The sequence below is a fragment of the Episyrphus balteatus genome, chromosome 2, assembly GCF_945859705.1.
Source record: "Episyrphus balteatus chromosome 2, idEpiBalt1.1, whole genome shotgun sequence".
Classification (NCBI taxonomy): Eukaryota; Metazoa; Arthropoda; class Insecta; order Diptera; family Syrphidae; genus Episyrphus; species Episyrphus balteatus.
Window position 1 is genome coordinate 79,054,103 of NC_079135.1, and position 25,453 is coordinate 79,079,555.

The following is a 25,453-nucleotide window of genomic DNA, read 5'->3' on the forward strand; positions in this document are numbered from 1 at the left end:
AAAATTTAATTTAGAAGTGCATCCATCAAAAACCACCCGAAGGGCAAAACAATCCCCTTGTATTCGAAACCAAGGATCTGTGTTAACGTCTTCTAGATTCAATTACAGAGCCAGGGTAGCTGGGTCTAATACATTAGTTTTGAAACTTAGATGGTGTAGCGTTACACTTTACCACACGTTTTTGAGCTAACTTCGACAACGACGATGTACCTAGATGTCGAACTGTGGCCGCAAGACGACGACAACGCGGAGGGCATGACTAAGTTTTTGTTTTATTTATGACGGGTAAACATGGTTACCTATACGGTATATACCTTTTCACCACCACCACCGACCACAGGCACAGAGCCGCCATTAGGAAGGAAAAGCCTTTATGAAAGTCATTGCAAATGAGTGGATTTCCTGAAAATTTGTTTCAGTTTTATAATGGAAAAAGGCGACCAAGTTAATTTATAGAACGGAATTGGTGGAACTTATGCTAATTCAGCTTACGTTTGAATGTTTAGCTTATGTGCCTATGTAATTTTGTATAATGAATTTTGAGTGAAAAAAAATCCTGTTGTGATGTGGATGTTTATTGATTTGGAAAATTAATTTCATTGAGGTTGAATTTGGGGAAATATTTTTTTTTTTTTTTGTAACTTTTCATTACAGTTAAATGGACTGGCGAATTGAAACAGATTGTTTGTGGCATAGATTGAATTCGTGTCAAAAATGTTAATCTACTGATTTTTTGTTAAGGTTTTTCAGGGCTACCAATTTCTGTATGTTTAATAAATGAGCTCCAGTTCTATGAATTTTCCTTGACACCCGCTTACTACCTCCAATCCACCCAGACCAAGTTCTTTGGCATGTCATATGAAAAATGGTCTTTGGTCTTTTAAACGTAGGTTTGGTATTCCATCTTTTCAAAATTGGCTGGAGTATTAGAGATTTTCTGGGTTTAAACATTGCTGTAAAGAGTAAAATTGCTCACTGGCTGAGCAAGTGTATTCGTCGCATTTTGACCTTTAGAGCTTAATAAATATCCATAGGATTGTATAGCTTGTACAAATTGTAATGTTATCCTTATATGAACTTTCTCGTGCACCGAACCGAATGAAGAATTTTGCTCTCAGATTTCAAATATAGCTTTACACTTTTCTGGTTTTTATGATAGAAATAGAACACTAAGTTTCTCACTCTGAGAACAGAGCTATGAAACCATTTATTTAATTTTGAAACTAATTCTTAAGATAAAGGGTTTAGTGGAATAGAAGATAAGGGTATGGGTTGCCTTCCTGAACTATCTTGAAATTTTAATGAATTTCATGATGTTTTTTTAGTTTCAAGGACGAGACTTTATATAGCTCGTCGAAGAAGTATTCTCCGAGCTTTAAGCTAAGCTTGGGCATTCGTAAAGAAATTGGTATGAAAACTCTTCCAACTCTTCGTCTTGACATGAGAAAATGCCCAATTCAGCTCATGTGGGTTGTAAGGATTCCAACCAAAAAGGATAATTGGGGTCTACTTAGCTTAAGTATAGTATCACTTTTGTTTCAAGAAAGGGTCGGCCAAAGATTCCTTGGAACCCCACAGGCTTCAAGTGCTGACCATCTGTCTTTTTGCAGATTTCAAGAAACTTTGTTGTAGTCTACTTTTTTTCGTTTTCCAGTGGCCTACGTACCCAGGATAAAGTTTGGCTTGGTTCAAGTGTTGGTCCTGTTTTGGCCAGTTTATCTGCTCTTTCATTCCCCTGTATATCATAAACACGGTATCTTGGGACCCAATGAAGGATAACTGTGTTCGTTGTGCTTAAAGATCCAAGTGCTTTCGACACCGTTCAACTAGTTTCGATTTCGTTAAAAACAGCCTGAAATTTTTGTTATTTAATTAGACATTATGCGGCTTTGAAAATTGCAAACACTTCCGCCTGAAAGACACTACAGACCTCCAGGAATTTCACTGATTTGTGAATGAGAGGCTTATCTGAGAAGATACTTGACCTTTCTCCCTTGTTTTGGGCCCGTCAATGAATATTAAGACGTGATCTTCATTGATGATCCGATTTGCTTTCCATTGTTTACTTGCTGGGAAGTCTGTTAGCACAACCTCTGAAAATTCTCTAAAGTTCGCCACAGTTCCTGAAGCCATTATCAAGATATCGTCAGAATATGCCACGACTTTTACACCGCTTTGACTTAGTTTGGCTAGGATCTGGTTGAAGTTTCTTAGGAGCTGTATGTAAATTTCTCGATTACAACTTTTACATTGAACTCCAAACAAGTTCATAGAGTCCTTTCAAGGCTTTGTAAGAAATATTGTTTCTATTGACCAAGACACACATTAATACTTTATTGTTAATATAGTAAATTGAATTACAACATGTTAATACTGGGTTCTAACGTCATCGTCACGTGCGTCGCAGAAAAATGAGAACTCGAATAATCGGATAGCCATTAGTTGTGAAATTAATTGTCCCTGAGGAAAGAGTTGCAAATTTGAACATTTTTAATATACGGTCCACTTCCTCAAAGTCGATTATCCACGGCTCATCAAAATTGATCCTAGTTAAAGTTAAATTCGACTTGGAAAGAGTTGACTGTATCTTATTAGAAGAGGTTTAGTAATTAGACTCAAGTCATCTTTACCTCATGTTTGTATACTTTCAATATTTCTTGGCCTATTCTGAAATTAATACCGAAAGGACTGAAAAGCTTACTTGTATTCTTTTACATCAAAGAAAAACTTCCCCACTTGATCCGTAACCTTGCAATTAAGTGATGCTGGTTTCCATTTGTGTCTCTCCCGCAGGCAAAACACTCATATTTAATTATTTTTCAATCCGTATCACGTATCAAATTAATATCATATGATGTCTGGAAAGCACACATCACTCTTTGAAAGCTGTTTCCTCTTCTTTTTTGTGTTTTTTGTTTCTTTCTGTTTTGTTTTATTTTGTTTTGTTTTTACCTCTTTTTTAAATGTCAAATCCAGCAATTGCACATCCCGAGAATACAAAAAAAAAAAACTAGTGATGGTAGCGCTGGCAACCAGTTTAGCTTTTTACCTTTCCTGTTGCTTCCCTGTCCCTATATAACATAGCTGAGTGGCTGACTGGCTGGCTGGACACATGCATTGCATAGTTATACTCCAGTAAAAAGTATAACTGGAAACCATCCATGTCCAAATCTCCAGCAGGGGATTATTTCCGCAAGTTAATCCCTTACATGTATGCAAAACAACGAATGCGCGCTTCACGCTTCCCTTGTTCCTGAAGGTAGCAGTTGTAGTAGTGTCTCGCATGAGTAGTGCAATTGGCCATCACTGGAAGAATATAACTCTTAGATTACAGCATTCACTTTGTTCAAAACGAGAATATATTTTTTTGTATTTTTTTTGTTGTTGTTCATTGCGTATTTTAAGCAGCTAATCGTGCTTCTTTCCAACTTCAGACAGTAAGGAAATTAAAAAAAAAAATAAGAAAAGATTCTCCGAAATGTTGTAGCCTTAATTAAAAGTGTGAGGAACTCTCAATGGTTATATACCGACCGAATGAAAAAGTACTTAGCGAGCATTTTAATTTTTGATCACGGTTACAAAAGCCCCACTGAGAAGATGTTTAATTTTTTTTTCATCAAAACTGACAAAGGCCGAATTGTCATTAAATTCCAATTATGTCAAAAAATAAATGGAATGGAATGAATGTTAAATTATTTTTTCTTCGCTACTTTCATTTTAATTACTCATATATTGAATTTTTTGCTTATTTTTGGATTCTCTGTTGATGAGAACTGAAGAGAAATTATAAATGCATGAGAATATTTTTATCCAGTTGCTCTAATTTTAAAATAGGTAACACGCTTTAAAAAATATAATAAAAATAATACATACAAACCTTAAACGCAAAACTTCTTTGAAAGCTTAGTTTCTCATAGGTTGATAGTAAGTCAACCCTGCAAAATAAATTAAAGGCAAGTTTATCCTTATTTCGCTATTGAAATAAAAGTGGCGGCACTTAAGAAAGGGGAAAAAGGCGCGAAGGATACGTGACCATATCAAGTTCATGTGAGTAGATTTTTCTCACGCATTTTTCAGAATTAACAAGCGATTTCATTCAGAGTTAACTTATATACCTATTAGCAAATTTGCTTTCGAGATAAAAGTGACTTAAAAGAGTCTGAATCAAAATTTTTGGATCAGCTTCATTAGTCAAGGAAAATTTATTTTAGCTTAACCTCAGCTCGACAATTCATAAGCCCGCATCCACTTTTTCATTATTCTTCCATTTCAACCGTTTGAGAATGAAGATCCAGGTCAGCTTAATGTCCATATCATCTTTGTCAGTGGTGCACAATGTGTTGCTGACTTTTTGCACAGTTTTCCAAAAACAATGTATCACGGCCAAAATATGAAATTTTCCAATGTGATTTTGATTTCAAAATATTTATTTAATTCTCTAAAAGCTTTATTGACAACATATTTTTATATAAAATACACTGGTACCGAAATATTTGATATACACACTTTTTTGCATTTTCGTTTCAAAATGGTAGATTAAGCCCACAGAAATTATTTAAATTTTCAGTTATTGGAAATTTCATATAGCTACCTAAATATATACTCCTAATTGACCGTGATAAATCGTTTTTGCCAAAAACTAGTATTTAAGAGCTTAAATCAACAAAAACTGAAAAAATCGGATATTTTTTGAAATTACTTGTATTTTTGACAATATTGCTTTCGTTAATCGTGTTCAAAAACATAAGATGTCCATTGGGCTAAAACAAGCAGCTCTGCCAAATCAGTAGGTTTTTATAAGATAATCCATAATTTTAAGTCAATCAAAAATATTATAAACAAATCATAAACTTTTTTATAAATATGTTGTATGTATGTAAGTCCCTACCTTCTGGCATGAAGCTATAAATAAACCGATAATATTTTACTTAATTGTGATAAAAAGAATGTGTTGAAGTGTCTACTTTATAAAATGAGTTCATGTCTTGGATTTTTGAAGAGTTCATGTCTTGGATTTTTGAATGCTGAATGACATGTGCTGTGCATTGTTATGAAAAGTGTGGATTGATCATTTACAAGAAATACCTAAAGTCATTTTTTGAAGCCATTAAAAGCATTCAATGAATGTGTATTCAATACTCAAAATATAACCCATTTCAACAAGTAAAAATAGAAATGAATGTGTATCATTTGTAATAAATGAGGAATATTTTCAATAATGATGAAGATGATCATCATCTTGACCAAATGTGTTTCGTTACAAAAAGTGAATTTTTGGATAAATAAACTAGGTATCAGTATGTTCTTTCTTAATGCAGCTTCAGCTACAAAATACTTTTTTTTTTAATATTATAAATAAACTCTCACCCAAAACACAAATATGTAAAAATAGAAGTCTAGTCCACTCACAAACTGTTTGTTTGTATTACGTCTGCCACTGCCACGTAAAGGAGTGATACATTGCGATTGTATTACTTTTAACGGCAAAATAAAAGATCGATTTTACTGACCCATTCAATAATTGCAGAATATGTGCTTCTTTGTGGGTTCCTTTAAAACTACCTCTATCAGAAGTTTGAAATTGCTGACACCTCGTCAGATCTCCAAGTTGTAGTAGTAGTACATAGGTATATTTAGGTAATTCAGCTAAATTACTGTCTGAACGTTCTTGTGCAGATTTTTTTTGGTGCCTAACTTTATGATTTTTTGGGTCCTGATGCTGAGCACAAATTTGAAGTTGTCAAACAAAATTGCTCACGGAAACCATGAGAAATTACCGAAAGAGTCCGAAAGTTTTAGACCAAAAACCATAAATAGTTCAAAATTTCACTGTAGGTACATAAACCTACTTGCCTTATAAATTTCATTTGATTTTAATCAAGACTTACCTTTGGATTTTAATGTGTTAAGTAAACTACAGTAAAAATTGGTAAGAGTTAAAATTTGGTACAGTGGATTTTTAAATTTTGTAATTCTCGAGGTTCGGTTTTTTTTTTGCTAATTTTCGTTTAGAACTAATATATTGTACCTATTGTAATAGTTTTGGGTTTTTCACAGCTATGATCCCTGTTTACATACATGAATGAAATATAACTCAGCAACCAGACATCCAAGAAACTTTTGGGTTTCATTTATGAATAGAGCTCAAAGAGACCTTTTCTTTTGATGTCTCACTAGACAAGGGGAATTTTTTACGAACATTTGAAAAAAAAAACAGTTTTTTGTTTTTTTTTTTATCTAAATGCATAGGCCTGTTGACTTTGAGCTCATATCAGAAACCAAAACTTGTTTCGAAAAATTGTGCCCAAAATTGAATTAAAATAACATTCCAAAAATCGCTTTGGGTAAAAAAAAAACAATATTTTAGCTGTACCTACCTACATCTTGATTTAAAATCAAAGTAGATTAATGTTGGCATTCAAACTCCCGACTCCATAATTTATCGCATCTTTATGAGAGCTTCATTTAAAATTGTTTGTTAAACCTACGTAACGTTCTAGAAATGGTTAATATCCTTAAAAACAAATAAATGAACAAACAAAATTTCTCAAAGCACTAACATTTTGCAAGGCATTACAAATTACAAATGAAATGCCAATAGGTTTAAACGGAAATGGCCTTGTCTTTATTAAATTATTCAAGGGCAAAGTTTTTTCTTTCAAAAAAATATCTTTCACTCTCAATATTCAATTTAACTAAGTAAATTACTATAATATCCTTAAGTTTAAAAATCTTCATAAAATTTCAATAGGATTAAATAAGCTTAAAATAATTTTCTTCATCAAATCCACTCTTGGCTAAACTTCGTTTTACCATCTAAAATTTTTAACACCACACGAAACAATTTCGTTTCAATTTTGTTTTTTTTATATTTCTTCTTTAAAGATATAAGGTATTGACGCCAAAAGCCCAGCCAAGTCACGACATTAACAAATCAAAGAGGATCAACTAAGGCAGACAGTCCTCTTTTTATCCTATTATATTATCCTATTCACTGTGTATAGAAAAGCCTAGGTATAACTGCGAAGGAACGTTAAAATACATAAATATAAATATACTTCAACGACCACTCTTGTTAAAAAAAAAAGAAGAAAACTTGAACAAGCATCAAGCAGACATTTTAAAACTTCTCAATTGAAGCTCTTGGCTATAAAAGCTGGACCACCATATCATCCCCTTTAACATGTTTGCTGGCGAGGGAAGGCAAAATTTAATAACAAATGGGACGAATGTAAATAGACTACACAAATATTTGTATCTTTATCAACATACAGGCAAAGCTTGCCTTAGGATTTTCCTTCTGTTTTCCTTCCAACTTTTCCCATCGCATATATTGCATATATTTATATATTTGTATGTACTAGAATGTAAGTATGTATAAAAAAGTTACGCTTGTCGTTGTATATAGTCGTTTTGGTATTTTTTCCCAAATTAAAATTTATACGTCTTTTATACTTACATGGTCTTTGGCTCGGGGCTACTTTTTGGCTGTGATTTCTGTAGGCAATTCCAAGACACACAATACCGAAATAGCATTCTACATACAGAAGGCAGACAATTTCTAAAATAAAATTTATTTGCATTGAATAAATACCATCTTTCAGTAATTTTTACGCGGTGTGGTAATATAAAAAAGAGTAGAGGTATGCTGTTTTGTAGTGAAAAAAATGCAAAACCCCAAAAAAGGATATGGATTTATTTGGTGGATTAGATTCAATCATGTGGAATAAATAAAATTGAATTACTTTTGGGTATCAAAATCTTAGTTAAGACCTTCGAGCACTTTAAGTGCCAAAGAAAGAAAATAAAATTTTCAAGCTTAAAATCTTGGAGTAAATAAATTTACCACCACTATATTAAGAGTCTAGAGTTCTTTGTTCTGAGATTTTAAGTTGAAATAAAAACAAGAAAACAATGGAAATTGGAAATACCCACAGACTTTGAGTTTCACGAACCTGTGCAGGGTAAATTTAAAAAATTGTTCTATTTTAAATTTTTAATTTCAAAATCGGAGAAAATGACTCCTATAAAAGGACGCTATTGAAGGTACCTACAATTTACCGCCGAGTCCAAGCGGCTAATCAGACAATACTACTTGCTAAATCCTCACAAGAGGGCAGTGGTAATGTTGTCTTTGAACTTTGTGTATTTTTTACTGAAATTGGAAATCAAGGGGCACGGTAGTGCCCAGCCAAGTTCTCCAGCAACTTTGGCACCACATTCTTATTTACAGGAAAGAACTCAGGCCATTATCGACCCCCTTCTAACTTCTATACCAAATATGTCAGAAATTTCATACTCGCTCCATTTGTTGAATTAGTCAAAAACAAACTCCTTACCTAGGATGAGTAGTTCCTGAGATTTAGGGCTACAAAAATCGCAAAAACCGTAACTGACTGACTGACTCACTCACTCACTAACAGATCATCAAAATTATGGAGAACTTCCCGTTATCGTAGAAACTTGTAATTTGGTACAGTGATGGGTCTTGAGGGACATATACAAAGGAAAAAATCGAAAATTTGGAATTTTCAATTCAGGGGGCATGGTAACCGCCCATTTTTTCTGAATTGTCATCAAATAGTTCAGAGCACTTCTGATTATAGTAGTATCTTGAAACTCGGCAGAGTAATAGAAATGGTAGTTTATACAAAAGGAAACAATTTTAAATTTGATAATTTTAAAATATTTTATTCTCTTTCGTCGGCTACAGGTCTGATTTGAATATATATTTTTTACCTACACTTAGGAGCAAAAAAATGGAATCAAACTTTTCGTTCTGTTTAAACGATAATAGGTCAGGATGTAATTGACATACATGAATGTTAATTGCACCATTAAAAAGCTTGAAACAAAAGCTTTAAATCAGTGCTAGGAACTTAAAAACTCGTTCACTTTATAAAGATCCAATCAACATAAATGAAGCATGTAAAGAAAAAAAGACTGAAACTGAAACAGAGAGTATCTGGAAAATTAAACATTTTAAAAAATTTAAGTGCATTTTATTGACAGATAACGTCAATAGTAACGTAAGGAAAAAAAGACTGAAATTGAAGCAGAGAGTATCAAGAAAATTTAACATTTAGAAAAAAATGAAGTGCAATTTATTGACAGATAGCTATGATACTATCGTATGCATTTATAAGTTTTCACCAACAATTAAAAGTAAAAATTTCAAGCTTTTAAATGAGGCCATGAAACTTGAAGAAACATTATTTTATCCATTGCAATTTTTGTTTTTAAAATAAATAATTTTTTTTGATTCCGTTTTTTTTGCTGTTAAGTGTAGTTCTCTATCGACGCGACGTTCCGATTGTGGTTACAATCTTCTTCAGGATCTAAGAAAAATATTTCTAAAAATTGCTATTTTAAATAAAATTTATAATTATCTTAAAGTTTTTATATAAATGGCTTTCTTTTTATTCTTGTTTGATTTCTTGGTTATGTTCAAATATTTCAAAATTCAAAAAAGTCTTGAAAAAGACGGTTTTCAATCATCGAAATTTCAAAATATAAAAATTTCAATGATTGAAATCTAAAATAGCTTGGTAGGATCTTATGCAAAAGAATTATTTTAAAAATAGACATTGTCTAATTAGAGAATGCCTTAAAAGAATTAAGCGAGCATTTGTGCGTGTCTGGCAAGGTGTCACTCCCATCCGACGGGTCTGGCAGCTTACAAACATTTATTGAATTAGTTCCCTGAGTATCATATATAAAAATGAAGCTTGAGAAAATAAGTAAAGTTAAACTATTTTTTTCAAAGCTTTAAGGTGTCTGGCAAAAAAAATGGCTGTCGGAATGGGTCTGGCAGTGTTAGTTATACGATTTTGTTCTTGTCTGAGTGCAACCTACACGCCTAGGTTGTTGTTACATCTAATGCAAATTACCCTGTACTAGAATATTTTTCCCTGGGATCTTGGACTAGAAACAAACCATAATTTTGATAAATTGATTTTAAAACTTGGTGTAGAGAATCAAATTTAATATCGAAAAAATGTTTTTTAAAAATTGAAAAAAAAATTCCATACCAAAACAGTCCAAAAAAACAGTCCAAAAAAATAATGAAAAAAGTCAAGAAAAGCGATTTTTTGAGTTTTTTTTGCTTTTTTGACGGTATTTTTTTTTTTTTTTTTTGGCTGACTGGCATATGACTGCATTGCTCTAAATAAAAACAGAAGATAAAATTTCCTTCAAAATGATGGGCTCAAAAAGTTTTTTCATTGTAAATTAACCAAAGAATGACCATTCGAACCTATATGTTTGTTTTTCCAATTTTTTTTTACTCAAGTAAAATAGTTAATCGATTGCTATATTTAAAACTTTTGTTTTAAATAAATTATATGTTTATTTCATTCAAAATTTGACTTTTGGGTGAAATTTCAAACCGTAAATTGTAAGAACGGAATAAGTCCAACGTCTACCTGTCTACCATAAACCGATAGAAATAAAATTTTTGCCTCATTTTACTCAAATCTACATAATCTTTATTTTATCTAAAGGTCAAACATCTGTAAACAGTAAAATACAGAAGCTATTCAGTTTTTTGCGTTTTCCCAATAATTTTGCAAAATGGACTCATTCCATTCTTACAACTGACGATTTAATTTTAACATAGGAGAACTTGGCTCTTTTTTTAACAGTTATGTTTTTCTTGTGATTGTTTTTACTCTACAGTTCTTAATTATTCTGACAATAAAATAGTTCAACTATCGATTCGTAACAAATGTTACTAAAAAAACAAGCTTCGTCGACTAGATGCAGAAGAAAATTGACCTAGCTAGTAGCTATTAAATGTCATTATAAAAATATCGTTTATGAACTGGGAAACCAAGAGCGGGCTAGCACATGAAGGGACAGATAAAAGCAACTTCGGCAGTAAATTATACAATCTTTCGGGATCAGGCAGGGCTGCATATAGTTAACAATTTTTTTTTATTGCTGATCTGTTAAATAAAGTAGAGAGTTTCCAATATCTTGAGAGTATTGTCAACAACTGAATTGTGGCCCTTTGTCCTCCTAGGGATCACCAGTGTGATCTAAGTGAGTAAGTAAAGGGGTCATAACCCGTATAATTCATCGCATTCGTTACGTCGACTTTTCAACTGACTCGATAAAATACGCACATGACGGACTCGATGCATTCGCAAATTACTTAAATGAATTCCGTACACCTAATGTACCTTCACACCAAAGCTTAGACGATTTCAAGAAATCTATTCTGTAGACCCTATCAACGAAATAGTTTTAACTTCCCCTTCCCTCGAGGGGAGGATTACCTAGCAAACACCAGTTTATGATTCTGAGGATTTCAATTTTCGACACTGCCAGAAACAATATTTAGAAGCTAAAATGACTCAAAAGAGTTGACAATAGCTTTGATTCATCAAAACTCTGGTTTTGATTTCATTTTCAAAACGTGCGTCGATACAAAACTTATAGGAGTCCATGCACAATGCTTTAGAACGTACAATAAACGACAACATTTTCATGTCACGTTCAAGCTCGCACACATCCTGACTAACCCGCATAGTTCAATGTCATGGAATTAAGCCAACTTTACATACATATTTTATTCATTTTTGGCCAAAGGTTTTTATTTCCACATAAATCCAGATTATTTATTGTAAATCAGATTAGGTTACAGCGGTGTGACTTCAACATGACAGGAAACCAAAAGATACGACACATCCTGTCGCCGATATGTTCTGTTCACAAAACATAAACATACATATATATTTTATTTTTTGTGTATTTTGTTTGGTCTAACTGTGTGTCGGGTGGAATTGTGCTTGCATGGCCTTCTGCTAAAGTCCATTTTGCTTCACAACAGTGCATTAATAATTCGTTTAAAATGAGCTTCAAGCATTAAATTGGTCAAATAGGTGGACCATATACGACCAACTGACCAACGGCGATAAATAGCGTGTTGAATTCGGGCGGTCCACAATGTTTCCCTTTTATTTATTGAAGCCATCGGCGCTAATAAACCAAACCAAACCAACAACGAACGATTTCAGCTCCAACTCCAATATTATTGTATAGGTCCGTCGTGTCGTCGGTTGGTCGTCCGTCCGTTAAGTGCACGTTCCAACTCAAAGATGTATCACAGTTAAAGGGACAGCTGAACGGAACTACAAGCAATATAATTGGCAGTTAAGTGCCATAAATGATTCAATGAGCACCAATGTTGACTTATGTAACGAGAAATTGCTGGTAGACCACATACGAATTGCTGTTAATCTGGAACAACGAAGGTGTTGGCGTTTGTAATAGCTTTTGCTGAATGCTCTGCCACCCAAGTGCATATGGAAGACAACAAAATGGGCATTCGTTGATGACATTTTACATGAGTTTACAAATTTGTTCTTGTAGAAATGTCAGGAGTAAGACTAATTGATAGTATGTTGCAGCAAAGGTAGGTGATTTAGGACATAAACAAGGAACTTGTCTTGCAATTGACCTGACCTTTAAGGAAACTCCATTCTCGTTCTTTAAGTGAAATTGATGGGTATTTCATTCTTTCTTTGGTAATTGTTAACAAAAATTGTGAGAACTATTATCAGTTTATTGATTGAAACTTTAAAGGGTTAGAATCATCCTCTGACAAAATTCAAGCTGTTTTCACGTTGCAATAAAATAGCTAAGAATGCCTTCTTCTTAACGTTAGACAAAGTAGCCCAAGGTATCACAAAAGTCATCAATTCAATGTTAACTCAAAGTTGTTTTTATAAGGCAAAAATTAGTAAATAAAACATTTCAATTAACATTTAAGACTACTTTATTAAGCCAAAAGAATTTAAAAAATTCGTCTCCTATCCATAAAACCTAGCCTTATATAAAAGCCTACATAATATTAATGAATTTAATTTGGATTTCCATTTTTATTTTTTATTTTGTATACTTTCAGCATGTGATTGCCATCCAATTGGGTCCTCAGGCAAAACATGCAATCACACCTCTGGTCAGTGTCCGTGCAAGGATGGTGTAACTGGCTTGACATGCAATCGTTGCGCACGTGGCTATCAGCAAAGCAGATCTCACATAGCACCTTGTATAAGTGAGTATAGCTCTTTTAACATCCCAATTGTGCTAACAACAGACAGTAAATTCAAATTAACCTTTAGAAATCCCAAAGGTAGTCAGCATGATGGACACGCAAAATACGGCGCCAGACCCAAGCCAAGGTGATCCAAGTGCTCCTTATCGCACTGAAGGAGGGAGGGGTAAGTAAGTGTTATTTTTTTTTTTTATTTTTTTATTATGATTTTTGTTCTTGTGTGAATATAGCATATTTTTTGTAAGGATTTTAATAAAAAAAAAAGGTTGGTTTGGAAGCCTGTAAGCTATACTACTAAAATTAATTAGCGTAGTAGAAGATTTAGTTACAATAGGTACACAGCCTTTAATCTATTGAAGGATTGTCGCACATTACATTTCTTAAGTTAACTAAAAAGTCTTTTATGTAATTACAGTTTTCAGTTTTCAACAGCCATTTTTTGAACCCTCATTTTAAATAACGTACCAATTTTAATTTAGAATGAATGTTGAATACTCTCATTAGACATTCATTAAATTTTATGTAGTAAAAAGCAATATTTCTGAAACCATTTCAAAAACCCATATTGCAAAACCTAGAGAAACCAGAATACTTAGTGGAAATCATGTTTTGTTTATTACATTGCATCTTACTTACTATTAATTTTACACAAAAATATGAAATTGGTTACAATGTGATTAAATAATTGTATTAAACAAATATTTAGATTTTAAAAATTCAGTACACATTAGGGTTTAAAGAAAAATAATGTTTTTATTTTACATATAACGTTAAACTTTCTTTTGTATCACTCACCGTTTAATAAATTAAAGCACTTCAAATTTTCATACTGCATTTATTTGCTCCACTTTTTGGAGTTCTTTTTGAAAAAAAACTCTTATAAAATTTATTTCTTTTTTAAATAAGTTAAATTTTATTTCCAGTTTACTGGAACAAGAAATTGGAAAATAAATACAAGATGAACAAATTGACAATATTATAATTTATGGTGTCTCGTGAAGCCAGAACTGCGACCTCCAAATTTTTTAACAAAACTTATTTAATTCGTTTGTACACCTTTTGTCCATGTTTATACACCCAACATTTTCGAAACTCCAAAACAAATTAAGAGCAAATCCTTTCTTTTTTATAAGAAGCCTGAAACATGAAAAATCGTTTAAAACGCTCAAATTTTGATATCCCAAAATTATGTACCCTCCGTTTAGGAAATATTAAAAAAAAAAAACAATTTTGTATACCAACTTTCATACAAAATATAATTTTTTTCTAAAATACCCAAAAATTATTATTTTTTTTTTTCAAACGGCAATCGTTTGTCCAATTAACAATTACTTTTTTCAAAAAATCAAACTTCTGCCAATTGTCTACCTTTAAGTTTGTGCACGATTAGAAGATATTCGAAAAAACAAAATTTTCACTCAAAAATTCAAAAATCCTCAAAACTCAAAAAAAAAAAGTTACGCATACACCACAGTGACTTTCTAAGTTTCATTTAATTTAATCACTGGTTGAATAGAAAAACCATCTGAATTTTTTTTTGACCATTTACTAACTGAAAATTACAAGGTTCTAAAGTCTATATTTGGACTGTGGGGTTTACACAGAGCTGAATAATTTGTTTTCGGTTTTCATAGGCAAAATTTTAAAATCTTCACTTGCCTAGACTATTAGTGTTATTTTGGGTTTATCAAAAAAAAAAAATTGCTATTATTCATTAGAATCTAAAATAAACGTACCTGCCATAAATTTAATAAAAATCTTGTTATTCTCCAAAACGTTTTCTACGACTTTTATCAAGTGCAATATTCAAAAAAAAAAAAAATGCATTTATCGCCGCCCAAATATTACAAGATTTTCGTCATAACTCGATAATGCGTACGACTTTATTATTTTCTGGCAACCGATATCTCTTAATGAAAAGTTTTTTTTTTTTAATTATTTAGTAACCGTAAATTTTGATTAATTATAACAAAAGCTCTATAATAAACAAACCAAGTTAATTACAGTTCTTGCAGTTCACGAAGGTAATATTTATGTTTATTACGATTTAAGGTTTTTCAAACGAGCTAAATAAAATATGGTTACACAAATTAGCAATCGAAATTAGGACCTGTGATACGTGAGTTACTTTTTCAGAAAGAATGGTTAAAAGATATGATAATATTCTATAAAACCAACAACAATGAAACAAAAAGCCTTGAGATGAAAATGAAACACAAACTAGCCTCGAGAGTTTTTATGTGTTTTATACCAAATTATAGCAATCGTACTGAATACATCAAACAATTCTTAAAATGGATGTTATTTTCGTAGATGAAATTTCTTTGTTTTAATTTTATTGGATTGAATTGAACATAAAAACTCATCAACACAAATAACATGTTAAGAGTTGAATATTTGAATAATTGGAACCCAATACAAAAAAAAAAAGCATCAGATAATTTTGTGACACTTTCAAAGTTTGTAACAACAAATCTCAAATCTTAAAAAAGAAAAATAAATCTGAAAATTAGTAATATTTTGCTTGGCTATCAAGCATCAAACATAAAGTGAGTAGTGAGATAAAGTAAACTATTATTCTTTTTTCTAATATGTGATGTGTGTATTCTTTAAACCAACACAAAAACAAAACTTTAAAAGATACGTTTTCTTCGAAATCAATATTCATGATCTTTTAACAGGGCAGGTGAAATCATTCTATATTTAAAATTCTAGGGTTCTGTACTTTGCGTGCACTTGGTCTAAGTAAAATTTAAACCAAAAAAGACATGACTCACTTCAAAACAACAAAGAGTTGAACGGAAAATAGCATTCGCAGTCTGATTCGGAATCTATTTTTGAAACATGCGTTCGCCATCTCATCCAATGCTGGATTAACTAGAAAATTGATTTGGAATTAATGTAAGGCGAATGTCAGTGCAATTTTTATTTCACTTCACTTTTATTCATAAAAATAAGCGTTTTGGTAATTGCGGGGGAGAAAATCATTATAAACCATCTTGATTTATTGGGAACAACAAGATTTGAACTTTTACGTGTAAGGATTTTTCAAAAATAAGTGGATCTTTGAAAAAAGTGTGTGTCTAAGCTAATAGAAAACTACTTTAAAAAATCAAGATGAATTCTTCGAAAAATTCAAAACTTGTGTACGTAACGAGATTGACTTAAAAAATTGATTAAAGGCCTTCTGATAGCATCTTCCGACCATGATCACATTTCAAAACGTACCCGTACAAAATCGAAACATAAACAAAACGCACCGCAAGACAAGACAGTATCCTCTCGCAGCAAGAATGTATTTTGTCGCACCGAAAACGAAAAGTACGTATATCTCGAATAATATAAAAGTCTGATATTGAAATTTAGATCTCGCACTCGCACGCGGTAATAAACTATTAGCACTTGGCAGCCAAGATAGGCCAAAATCAACAGGGAACTCCTTGAAACGCTGATCCCGATTTCGTTTGTTTAAAAATTTTTGTTTTTTTTTTTGTATTTTTCTGATTTTATTTTTATAACTTCTAAAGTGCTTCGTGTTCGTATCGAAGAAATGAAGCAGAACACTCACCAACTCTTTCAGTTCTGTAAATAGACCTTTCGAATGGCACAGATGCCTTACTAATTGGTGTATAATTGAATGAAATCATTTCGCGATGCCTGTGTGTATCAGCCTAAGGTTTATTTTTATTGAGTAATTTTATTTATCTATTTGGGTAATCATTGATTGATAGGTTCGCCGAAATGAAATTTTAAGAATGCCCATATAGACTTTTGCGTATGTGGCATATTTTTATTCAGATTAATTTGTGTGTGTCTATTTAAAATAAATGCAATCACTCGGTTAGGAATTCTAAATATTAAAGTCTTCTTTCTGGATGGATTGTAATAAATGTTAAATGGAATGTTTTCGCGTGCATATACGAATGATGCTGAATTAATTAACATGCCTCCGTGAAATTCAAGTTGACATTATTGTGGAGTGTGCATAAAGGAAATGTATACAAGCATCGTATAGTGGCTGAAAGCAATGTAATAATGCAAAACTGCTGGCGTTAGATGAGCTCTATTTGTCTAAGATTATATTTATACATATAGCACGGATTTGTAGACAGAATCGGTATCATCTTACTAGACTATTTTTGACAAACTGCATCTTGGATCTTCAAACTTTTTCTTTAAGGTTTTCTTAGAATTTTTTATTTTCAATATTTTATTTATCTATGTGAAAATTAAAATGCTACTATATCTGCCTCTTAAGATGAATGTTGCTTTGTGCAAATTCAATGCGATAAAAATGCTTTTTTTTTTAAATCTTTTTATATTTTTGTACCTAGATGCATAACTCATATCCTTAAAACTAAAACTTTCTTCGAGACTTTGGTCCGAAATTAACTTGTTTCGAATGCGAGAAAAAAAATTGGTTTGAAGATAACTAAGCGATTTGAACTCAAAGAAACTTCAGGGTTAGATATTAGATTTATGAATAAACTTTAAAGAGACCTTTCGTTTGATGTCTAACTCGATGAAATCGGAAGACATTTTTTAAAATGTATTTTTTTTTGGCAAATTTGAAATTTTTGTATATCGCCTATGGGGGCAAGACTGTTTTTGTACTATGTTGTGTGAAAAAAAGTAAAATTGGCAACACTTGCAATATAAAATAGGTGCCTTTTGGTATGATCCAATTACGTCTGTAAGTTTCAGTTGAGACGCCTCCGCCGAAGAGTTACGGTAAATTTTGTAATATTTCACCAAATTGTTATTATTCATGTTAAAAGCCAGCTGTATTCTTAACACTGAAAATATTAAAATTTGTAACCTTTCCTTTTTTTAAAATACAAAATGAATATTCAAAAGTATTTTCTGCGAAACAAAGAGTCATAAAGATAAATTTAAACAAACAATAATCCAGAACATCAGATATGATTTGACTGGGTCATGACCGCCCATGGGCGAAATTGGGAGCTCTGGTAGCTTAACCCTCTGTCGGAACACGGGTGTGAATTTGGCAAGACAAAAATAAAAAACTAAGGATTTTTCAAAAAAGTGGTCACAAAAAAGTCTCTTTAAAACGGTGAAAATATATTTTTTTGGAATTGTAAATATACAATATTAAAATTCCTCGGAAAATTCTCCATAAATTTCATGTATGATTCTCTATAAAATATTGAGACTGAAAAAAGTTCTAGCGACGTGAAAAAGTACAAACCAAATTCGCACCCGTGTGCCTATCACGTCACAAAAAAGAGGTGTGCCTACAGAGGGTTAAAAAAATTGAAAAAAGAAGTTCGCTGTTAAATCTTCTTAAAATCTAAAGGACAGGCGCCAAATAATACTAAAAAAGATGATTGTGAGGTAGAGGACTTTGCAGACTGTATTTGTACCTTCTACCTGCAACTGTTTTCTATATTCAATCCAAAATGCTGTTGGATTAAGTGAAAAATGTGTACAAAATAGTACCATAAAGCTTGTGCTGGAGTGAGAACATAACATTAAAGATTTTTAAAAATTAATAAATTTGTAAATTTTATAAGAAATTCATTCAAAATTTGAAAAAATATTACAAAATTTGTTTTAAAAATTACAAAAATATTTTTTTTTAAGGAGTTATATCTAGTTGTAAGTGCCAAAAAAAACCTTCTTTTTTGTAGATTTTTTGTGAAGAGGCATTTAATTATATAAACATAAAGAATACATATCCATATAGCAAATTTAATGTATTAAAAGAATTCGCTGTGTATTAAAAAAAATATTGGGTTCCGTTATTTTTGTAGTAGATCTCCTAGACGACGACGAAAAAAAAGGTGTCTGGCGGTGAGCAAAATTTCTCCGAAACGGCTGGAGTAATCCGCTTGAAATTTTTACACAATTTTCTTAGATACTTTTGTCAGGTAATGAACGAAGAAAAAAGGTTTTTGACAATAATTCGATTTTTTAAGCCACTTTAAAGTGTAAATTTTCATAAAAAAAAACAATTTTTTTCTTTGGGAAGCCGCCATTTTGTCAAAAATCAGAATTTTTACTATTCCTTCGTTCATTACCTGCATTCGTCTATCCTGAAAATGAATCTTTTGGTTTTTTAAATTTTAAGTAACTTGGATCAGAGATATCTTGCTCACCGCCAGACACCTTTTTCTTGGAGGTCGTCTAGGAGATCTACTACAAAAAAACCGAACCCAATATTTTTTTAAATGCACAGCGAATGTATTTAATACATTAAATTTGCTATATGGATATGTATTCTTTATTTTTATATAATTAAATGCCTCTTCACAAAAAATCTACAAAAAAGAAGGTTTTTATTGCACTCACAACTAGATATAACCCCTTAACGAAACATGCCGATAAATATCTTGTAAATTACAGAATTCTCAAGAAAAACAAAGTAGAAAATCGTTAGAACAATTGTTGAAATTTGAAAATAAAAATTGGTGTAAAAGTAATATGTACCTATCAATCAACACATAAAAACAATGTTTAAAAAAAAATTCACTGGCCCGTTATCAAAAAAAAAATGATTTTCAATCAAAAATATTATTTTTTTTTTTCTTAATCCAAAAAATATTTTATTTTTTCTTAATCCAAAATGTATTTTATATTTTTTATTTTTTTCTTAATTTTAACATTAAGGTTACTTAAACGTTCTTGTAAAAAAAACTTCGTTGAAATCGGTAATGTCGCTTAAGGAGAAAATCAGACATACAAAAAGAAACGGTTCTATTGCAGGTACCGTTAAAATTTACTTCAAAAGAAAGACCTTATTTGCAACAGAACATGTATTTTTTTTTATCACAATCGTTAGAACCGTTTTTGAGAAAAATACTGACCACAAAGAAAGAATTGCAAAATCAACTTTTTTTAGTTTTAATCAAGCTTTAAAGGCCGATCAGCATTACAACCTTAAGATTACTCCTATCATTTTTAACATAATACATATTTTGTATTTAGACTTAGGACCATTGAAATATGTATATCTGCGCTGAAGGCATAAAACTTAAGTTTTTATGTGGCAAGCTATGAACTTAGAATTTGCCCCCTTTATTAAACAGTAAATACATCAGCATTGTGTTATTCCAGGGGTTAAACCACACAAAACATCTACGAGAATTGCGCTATTACTAGATGACTTAAGTAATAATAGTTGATTTTTTTTTTTTGTTAGACTCTCAAGTATACACGCATAGAAATCTGATTGACACAGTCACCCTTACGTTCTCCTTTAAACTTCTTTAGATGCCAGTGAACCTAAAGTAAAACCAAGGGATTATTTTTTAAAGAACCCAAAGGTTGGTAAGTGCATTGAACGCGACTGAGAAATTAAGATGATGACATCTTTTGCAAGTACATTATATATAAATACAAAGCTCCCTGAAGATGTCCTTGAAGAAGCTGTGTGTCTTTGAAAATAATCATGGCATTTTTAATACCTGCCACGGGTTTATTTTACAGTTTTTTTAAGCGTTCTTAATAAAAACCCGAGATTTGTTTTTATTTTTTTCTACTCATTATATGAACCTATCCCCTTGCAGTAACGATTCTCAAGGTATATAAAAACCATAACGACTATTACAGCCCTTTGATAAGAAGTCAACATCATTATACCAACATACTACTCCTCATAAAGATGTGTATGTTATTTAATTTAAGATTGCGTTGAAATCCGATGTATACACACGATAATTTTGATTGAAGGATAAACTTGAGATATTCTATACTCAAAAACAAAAGCAAAAATAAAAAAAAAAATATATATTACACCCAAACGAAATGATGCAACTTTTCCACACTCTTCCTAATGCGTATGGCTGCAATGCTGTCATCATCAAATCATCATCACAACTACTATGTTGTATATCCTTCAAGTATGCCGGTTGTTGTTGTGGCATAAACTGAGAACACCCCCTTCAGACGACAACTTCCTCGAAAGGCTCTTGTATGGAAAAGTTTACATGTTCTCTAATAGCATAAAAGGGGTGGTGTTGATGTACCTTCTTCCTTCTATACATTAGGTATAGTGTTTAACTCAACTTTCCGCGATTACAGATAGGACATGGAGCTAGGAAGATGCTCCTAGTTTTATCTACATAGTGTTTATAATATTGAGTGACACTTTAACAAATTGTTTAGTGGTTCTAAGTCTTTTGAAAAAAAAAAAAAATTAAAAAAATACTCGTATTATCATCTTTAGCGCGTTATCCATGTTTAGATTTTAATTCGTTTAATTTTTTTTTTTTTTCAAAGAAACATTCTTGACATGTATTTTACGACCCATAGAGAGCGAGAGAGTATGAGAGATTAAATTTTATTTCTATGGAGGTGTTAACTTTTTTAAATTTACTTAAGTCATCGAAATAAGAATCTTGTCACGTTTTTAGTGTGTAACACATTTTTTTTTACTAGCTAAGCAATGTAAAGCTAGAACTTCGAGAGGAGACTTAATCTATTTAGCTTTATGAAAAGAGAAAAACTCTACGTTTGAGCTTTTTAGAAAATTTCTTCCTCCTTTAATTTAGTGATGGTGTTATATGATTTCAAATGGGATCACTGGCTTCTCAATTTTAGATTTCCTCACATGTGCTAGGATAGCCAGGTTTATCTCAATTTTTGTCTGTTTTGAAACCTTTCTTCGAATATGGGTTTCTCAATAATACTTTTACATCAATTAATTTAAAGCTTTTGATTTGGCTTGCGTAGAAGGTGCATTGTAGACAAATTGTTTTTAATTTAATTTCAATTGAAACATATTAATAAGGTATCTTAAACAACGTACAGAGATCAGTGTACTTGACAGTTTTTCATTAAACCAAACGCAGATGGAAGACAACAAGTAGGGGGAGTACGGGAGACTTGAGCCACTTTTTGTTAAATTTTTCATAAAAACTTTCCTATTCATCTCAGCCAAATTTTGGATACATCTTCATAAAGATACATTTATCTGCTTCATGATTAGCCTCATAAACCCTATGCACACCCAAAGGATTTTTGGCAAACACAAAATGAGTGGGAACAGATTTTTGGCTCAAGTCTCCCGCTTAGCCGGGAGACTTGAACACCTCCTTGGGGAGACTTGATCATACCTAAATTCTTTGAGTAAAACAAAAACAAAGTTAAAAAAAATCAGTTCATATCTTGTTAAAACTAATTTTTAATATATTGAGGTGTTTTGAATGAACACAAAAACTCTTTTTAATGTTTAATAAAAAAAAAAAAACAAAAAAAAACAATTTATAAAAACTCAAAAAAATATAAATATCTTTCATAGTAAGTAAAAAAGTATAAAAAAGTAAACGAAACATAAAAAATTCTTAAAAAACATAACAAAAATAAATAAATAACTTATTTTTTTTTTGGTATTTCATTAAAAAATGTATTACTAATTAAAAAATGGTTCAGGTCTCCCGCTCACGTTTTTTTACAATTAATAATAAATAACTTTTGTAAAACACAAGATAGCTTACCTAAATTTGTTTTAATATTGACAAAGTTGAATAAAATTTGTATAAGTAAATGATAACTATTTTTACTTCTAACTTTAACTAAACTTTTTATCTTGAAAACAAAAATAAATAAAATGCACGACTGGGGTCGCACGTACTTGCTCTTAGAGTTAAAGTTGCTTAAATTTTTAAGACTTTTTATATAGAAATTTGGAAAAAAAAATAAAATTCGTTTAAAAAAAAAATAAAATAAAATCTGAAATTAAATTGCCCTCCAAAACAAGTATGCAGTTTTGATTGATATATTAACATGCATTTTTAGAAAAAAAATTTTCAAAATCGTTAGAGCCGTTTTTTTTAAAAACTAATTTTTTATAAATATTTTTTTGGAAAAAAGTTTTAAAATAAAATTGGTATGCCATTTGGTAGAAATCACTAATCAACATCTAAAAACAAAATTTCAAAAAAGTTCAATGTCCCGTTTTCGAAAATTTGATTTTTCAAAAAAAAATTTTCAAAATTTTTTTAAAAATCCAAAAAAGTTTCGTTGAAATCGAATAAGCAGTTTCGGAGATAATCGGATTTGAAAAAACGGTTCTATGGCAGGTACCGTTAATAATGATTTTAAAAAAAAATTTTTTTTCATTGAAAGATAGACCTTAGCTTAAAACTAACATTTGAATTTTTTAAACAAAATCTTTAGAGCCGTTTTCGAGATATTTCAATTTTACTAAAATCGGTATATGACAAGTACCGTTATTTTTGGTCCAAAAACCCCTCTGGAGAGTCGCAGAATAACGCTACATACCAAGTTTGACATTAATCGGTCCATCCGTTTAGGCTGTAGCTCCTTATACAGACAGACAGACAGACTGACAGACAGACAGACTGACAGACTGACAGACTGACAGACTGACAGACAGACTGACAGACAGACTGACAGACAGACTGACAGACAGACTGACAGACAGACAGACAGACAGACAGACAGACGGACTTCCGGGACCCACTTTTTTGGCATTGTCTACCATCGTAATGTCATGGAAAAATGTTATCTCAACTTTTTTTTTTGTACGAATGCATAACTTGATATATAGTACCTATATCGCAAGTAAAAAAAGTTGACTTTTTGAGCCAAAAAAACATATTTTCGCATTCACCAGCCAAAGTCGATGGAATATTTAGAATTATTTTTGTTTGCAAGTAGAACATTGGAAGCAACTTTTGAGTATACTCATGAATGATTTGAGTGAGTTATTTAGAGTGGCTCATGTCTCCCATATGGTCAAGTCTCCTGGTTTCCCCTTACCCTATTTTCACAGTTTACATTACAGAATACCTTTCTCAGAAAATTTTTAACAACGCGCCTTTAAGTTTTTTCAGGAGTTTAAGTTTTCACTTGTTTATCGATTTTGCATCGGAAATCTATCGGAGATTTCCATCATAGATACCTAGGTTCAAAATGTCGTCTCAGCTATGGAATACCTGTAAAAAAGGACCTATCACTTCACAAGCAATTAATTCAATGCTAAGAGGAGAGGTGCCCCAGAGTTTTGCAGACTTGAAAAAAAAATCGATCACAAATCTAGAAGTAAATTTTTTATTCAAAAAATCAGACATGCTTTATTTTAAAGAGAATTTCTTAAAACAGCAATCAAAAATATAGCCGTGAAATAAACATTGCTATGAGGAGAGGTGCCCCAGAGTTTTGCAGACTTGAAAAAAAAAATCGATCACAAATCTAGAAGTAATTTTTTATTCAAAAAATCAGACATGCTTTATTTTAAAGAGAATTTATTAAAACAGCAATCAAAAATATAGCCGTGAAGTAAACATTGTAAAGATATCATTAAAATTGATACCTACTAAAAGTGTTTGATCAAAGGAAAATCCTTGGTGTACCTCAAACCAATTCGCTGATCAAATATTTTTTTCGTATTCTACAAATTTAAAGTCACTCTTCGGCTTATATTTCAATACTAAAAAATTAATTTTTAAAAATTAGGTTAGTTTTGACTTCTTCGGGGGTTTGCTCATTACTGAAAAGATACTCGGATTTTTTCTTTGAAGAATTATGTACTACCTTAAAATTTGTGTGTTTTCATTAGTCACTGGCGACTTGTCCTTATTCGAGCAGAAATAAACACAACAAAAACATAATTGTTAAAAAAGAGCCAAGTTCTCCTATGCTAAAATAATGCTGTCACAAAAAGTACTGAGATTTAAAAGTTGACCACGCTCTTAAGTCAATTTTAAAGTTCAAGTGACCTCAACTCCAAATTTAAAATTGAATTATATTCAATCGCTCCACTTAAAATAGAAATAATTTAAATAATTTTTATTATTTTTGTTATTTTTTTTCTTCGTTATCACGCTCTTAAGTTTAGTTTTAAATTTGTATCAATTAAATTTGATTGCTTACTTGACAATTTTTTCTTTTAATTATCAATTTTTAAGGTTATTAGACAAATTGCCAAGTAAACAAACAAAATTTAATTGATACAAATTTAAAACCAAACTTAAGAACTTTTTGTGACACTATCTTTCAACGTGCGATTTGTTTTTATCTTCGGATGTGATGACACAGACTTTTTTTTTAATTCGGATTAGAATGCAAAATATCAAAATCTGTTAGAAAAGTGTTTTCTGGTACAATTAAAAATTCAATATTCAATTTTGTTGAATTTTATAGAATTTCATGATTTTTAATCTTTGATTTAAAACATAATTGGCAACAATAAAACGCCAAAAGTTGTCAAAATTGTTGCTAATTTAAAAAAAATATTACCCAGAATAGCACAATAAAAGCGCTAAGAGCTTCTTTTACCTTTTTGGCACATTTCGTGGTACTCGTTCAAAAATGTTCAATTTGTGATAAATTAATGAAAGTGAAAAGTCATACCCAAATCCAGTATCTCACAACTTTTGTATTCAAACGATACAAATACATTTTAGA

General features: G+C 31.2%; 1 protein-coding gene across 2 annotated transcripts in view; it reads left to right on the forward strand.

Moving 5' to 3' along the window:
• Nucleotides 1-25,453, forward strand: part of LOC129908868 (netrin-A-like) — a 111,094-nt gene that overhangs the window by 84,452 nt on the left and 1,189 nt on the right. The window contains exons 3-4 of one of the 2 annotated variants that reach the window (XM_055985680.1): nt 12,911-13,060; nt 13,128-13,230. In XM_055985680.1, coding sequence (XP_055841655.1) covers nt 12,911-13,060; nt 13,128-13,230 — 253 coding nt within the window. The remainder of the gene's footprint in view (nt 1-12,910; nt 13,061-13,127; nt 13,231-25,453) is intronic. The other variant, XM_055985679.1, reaches the window with a different exon arrangement.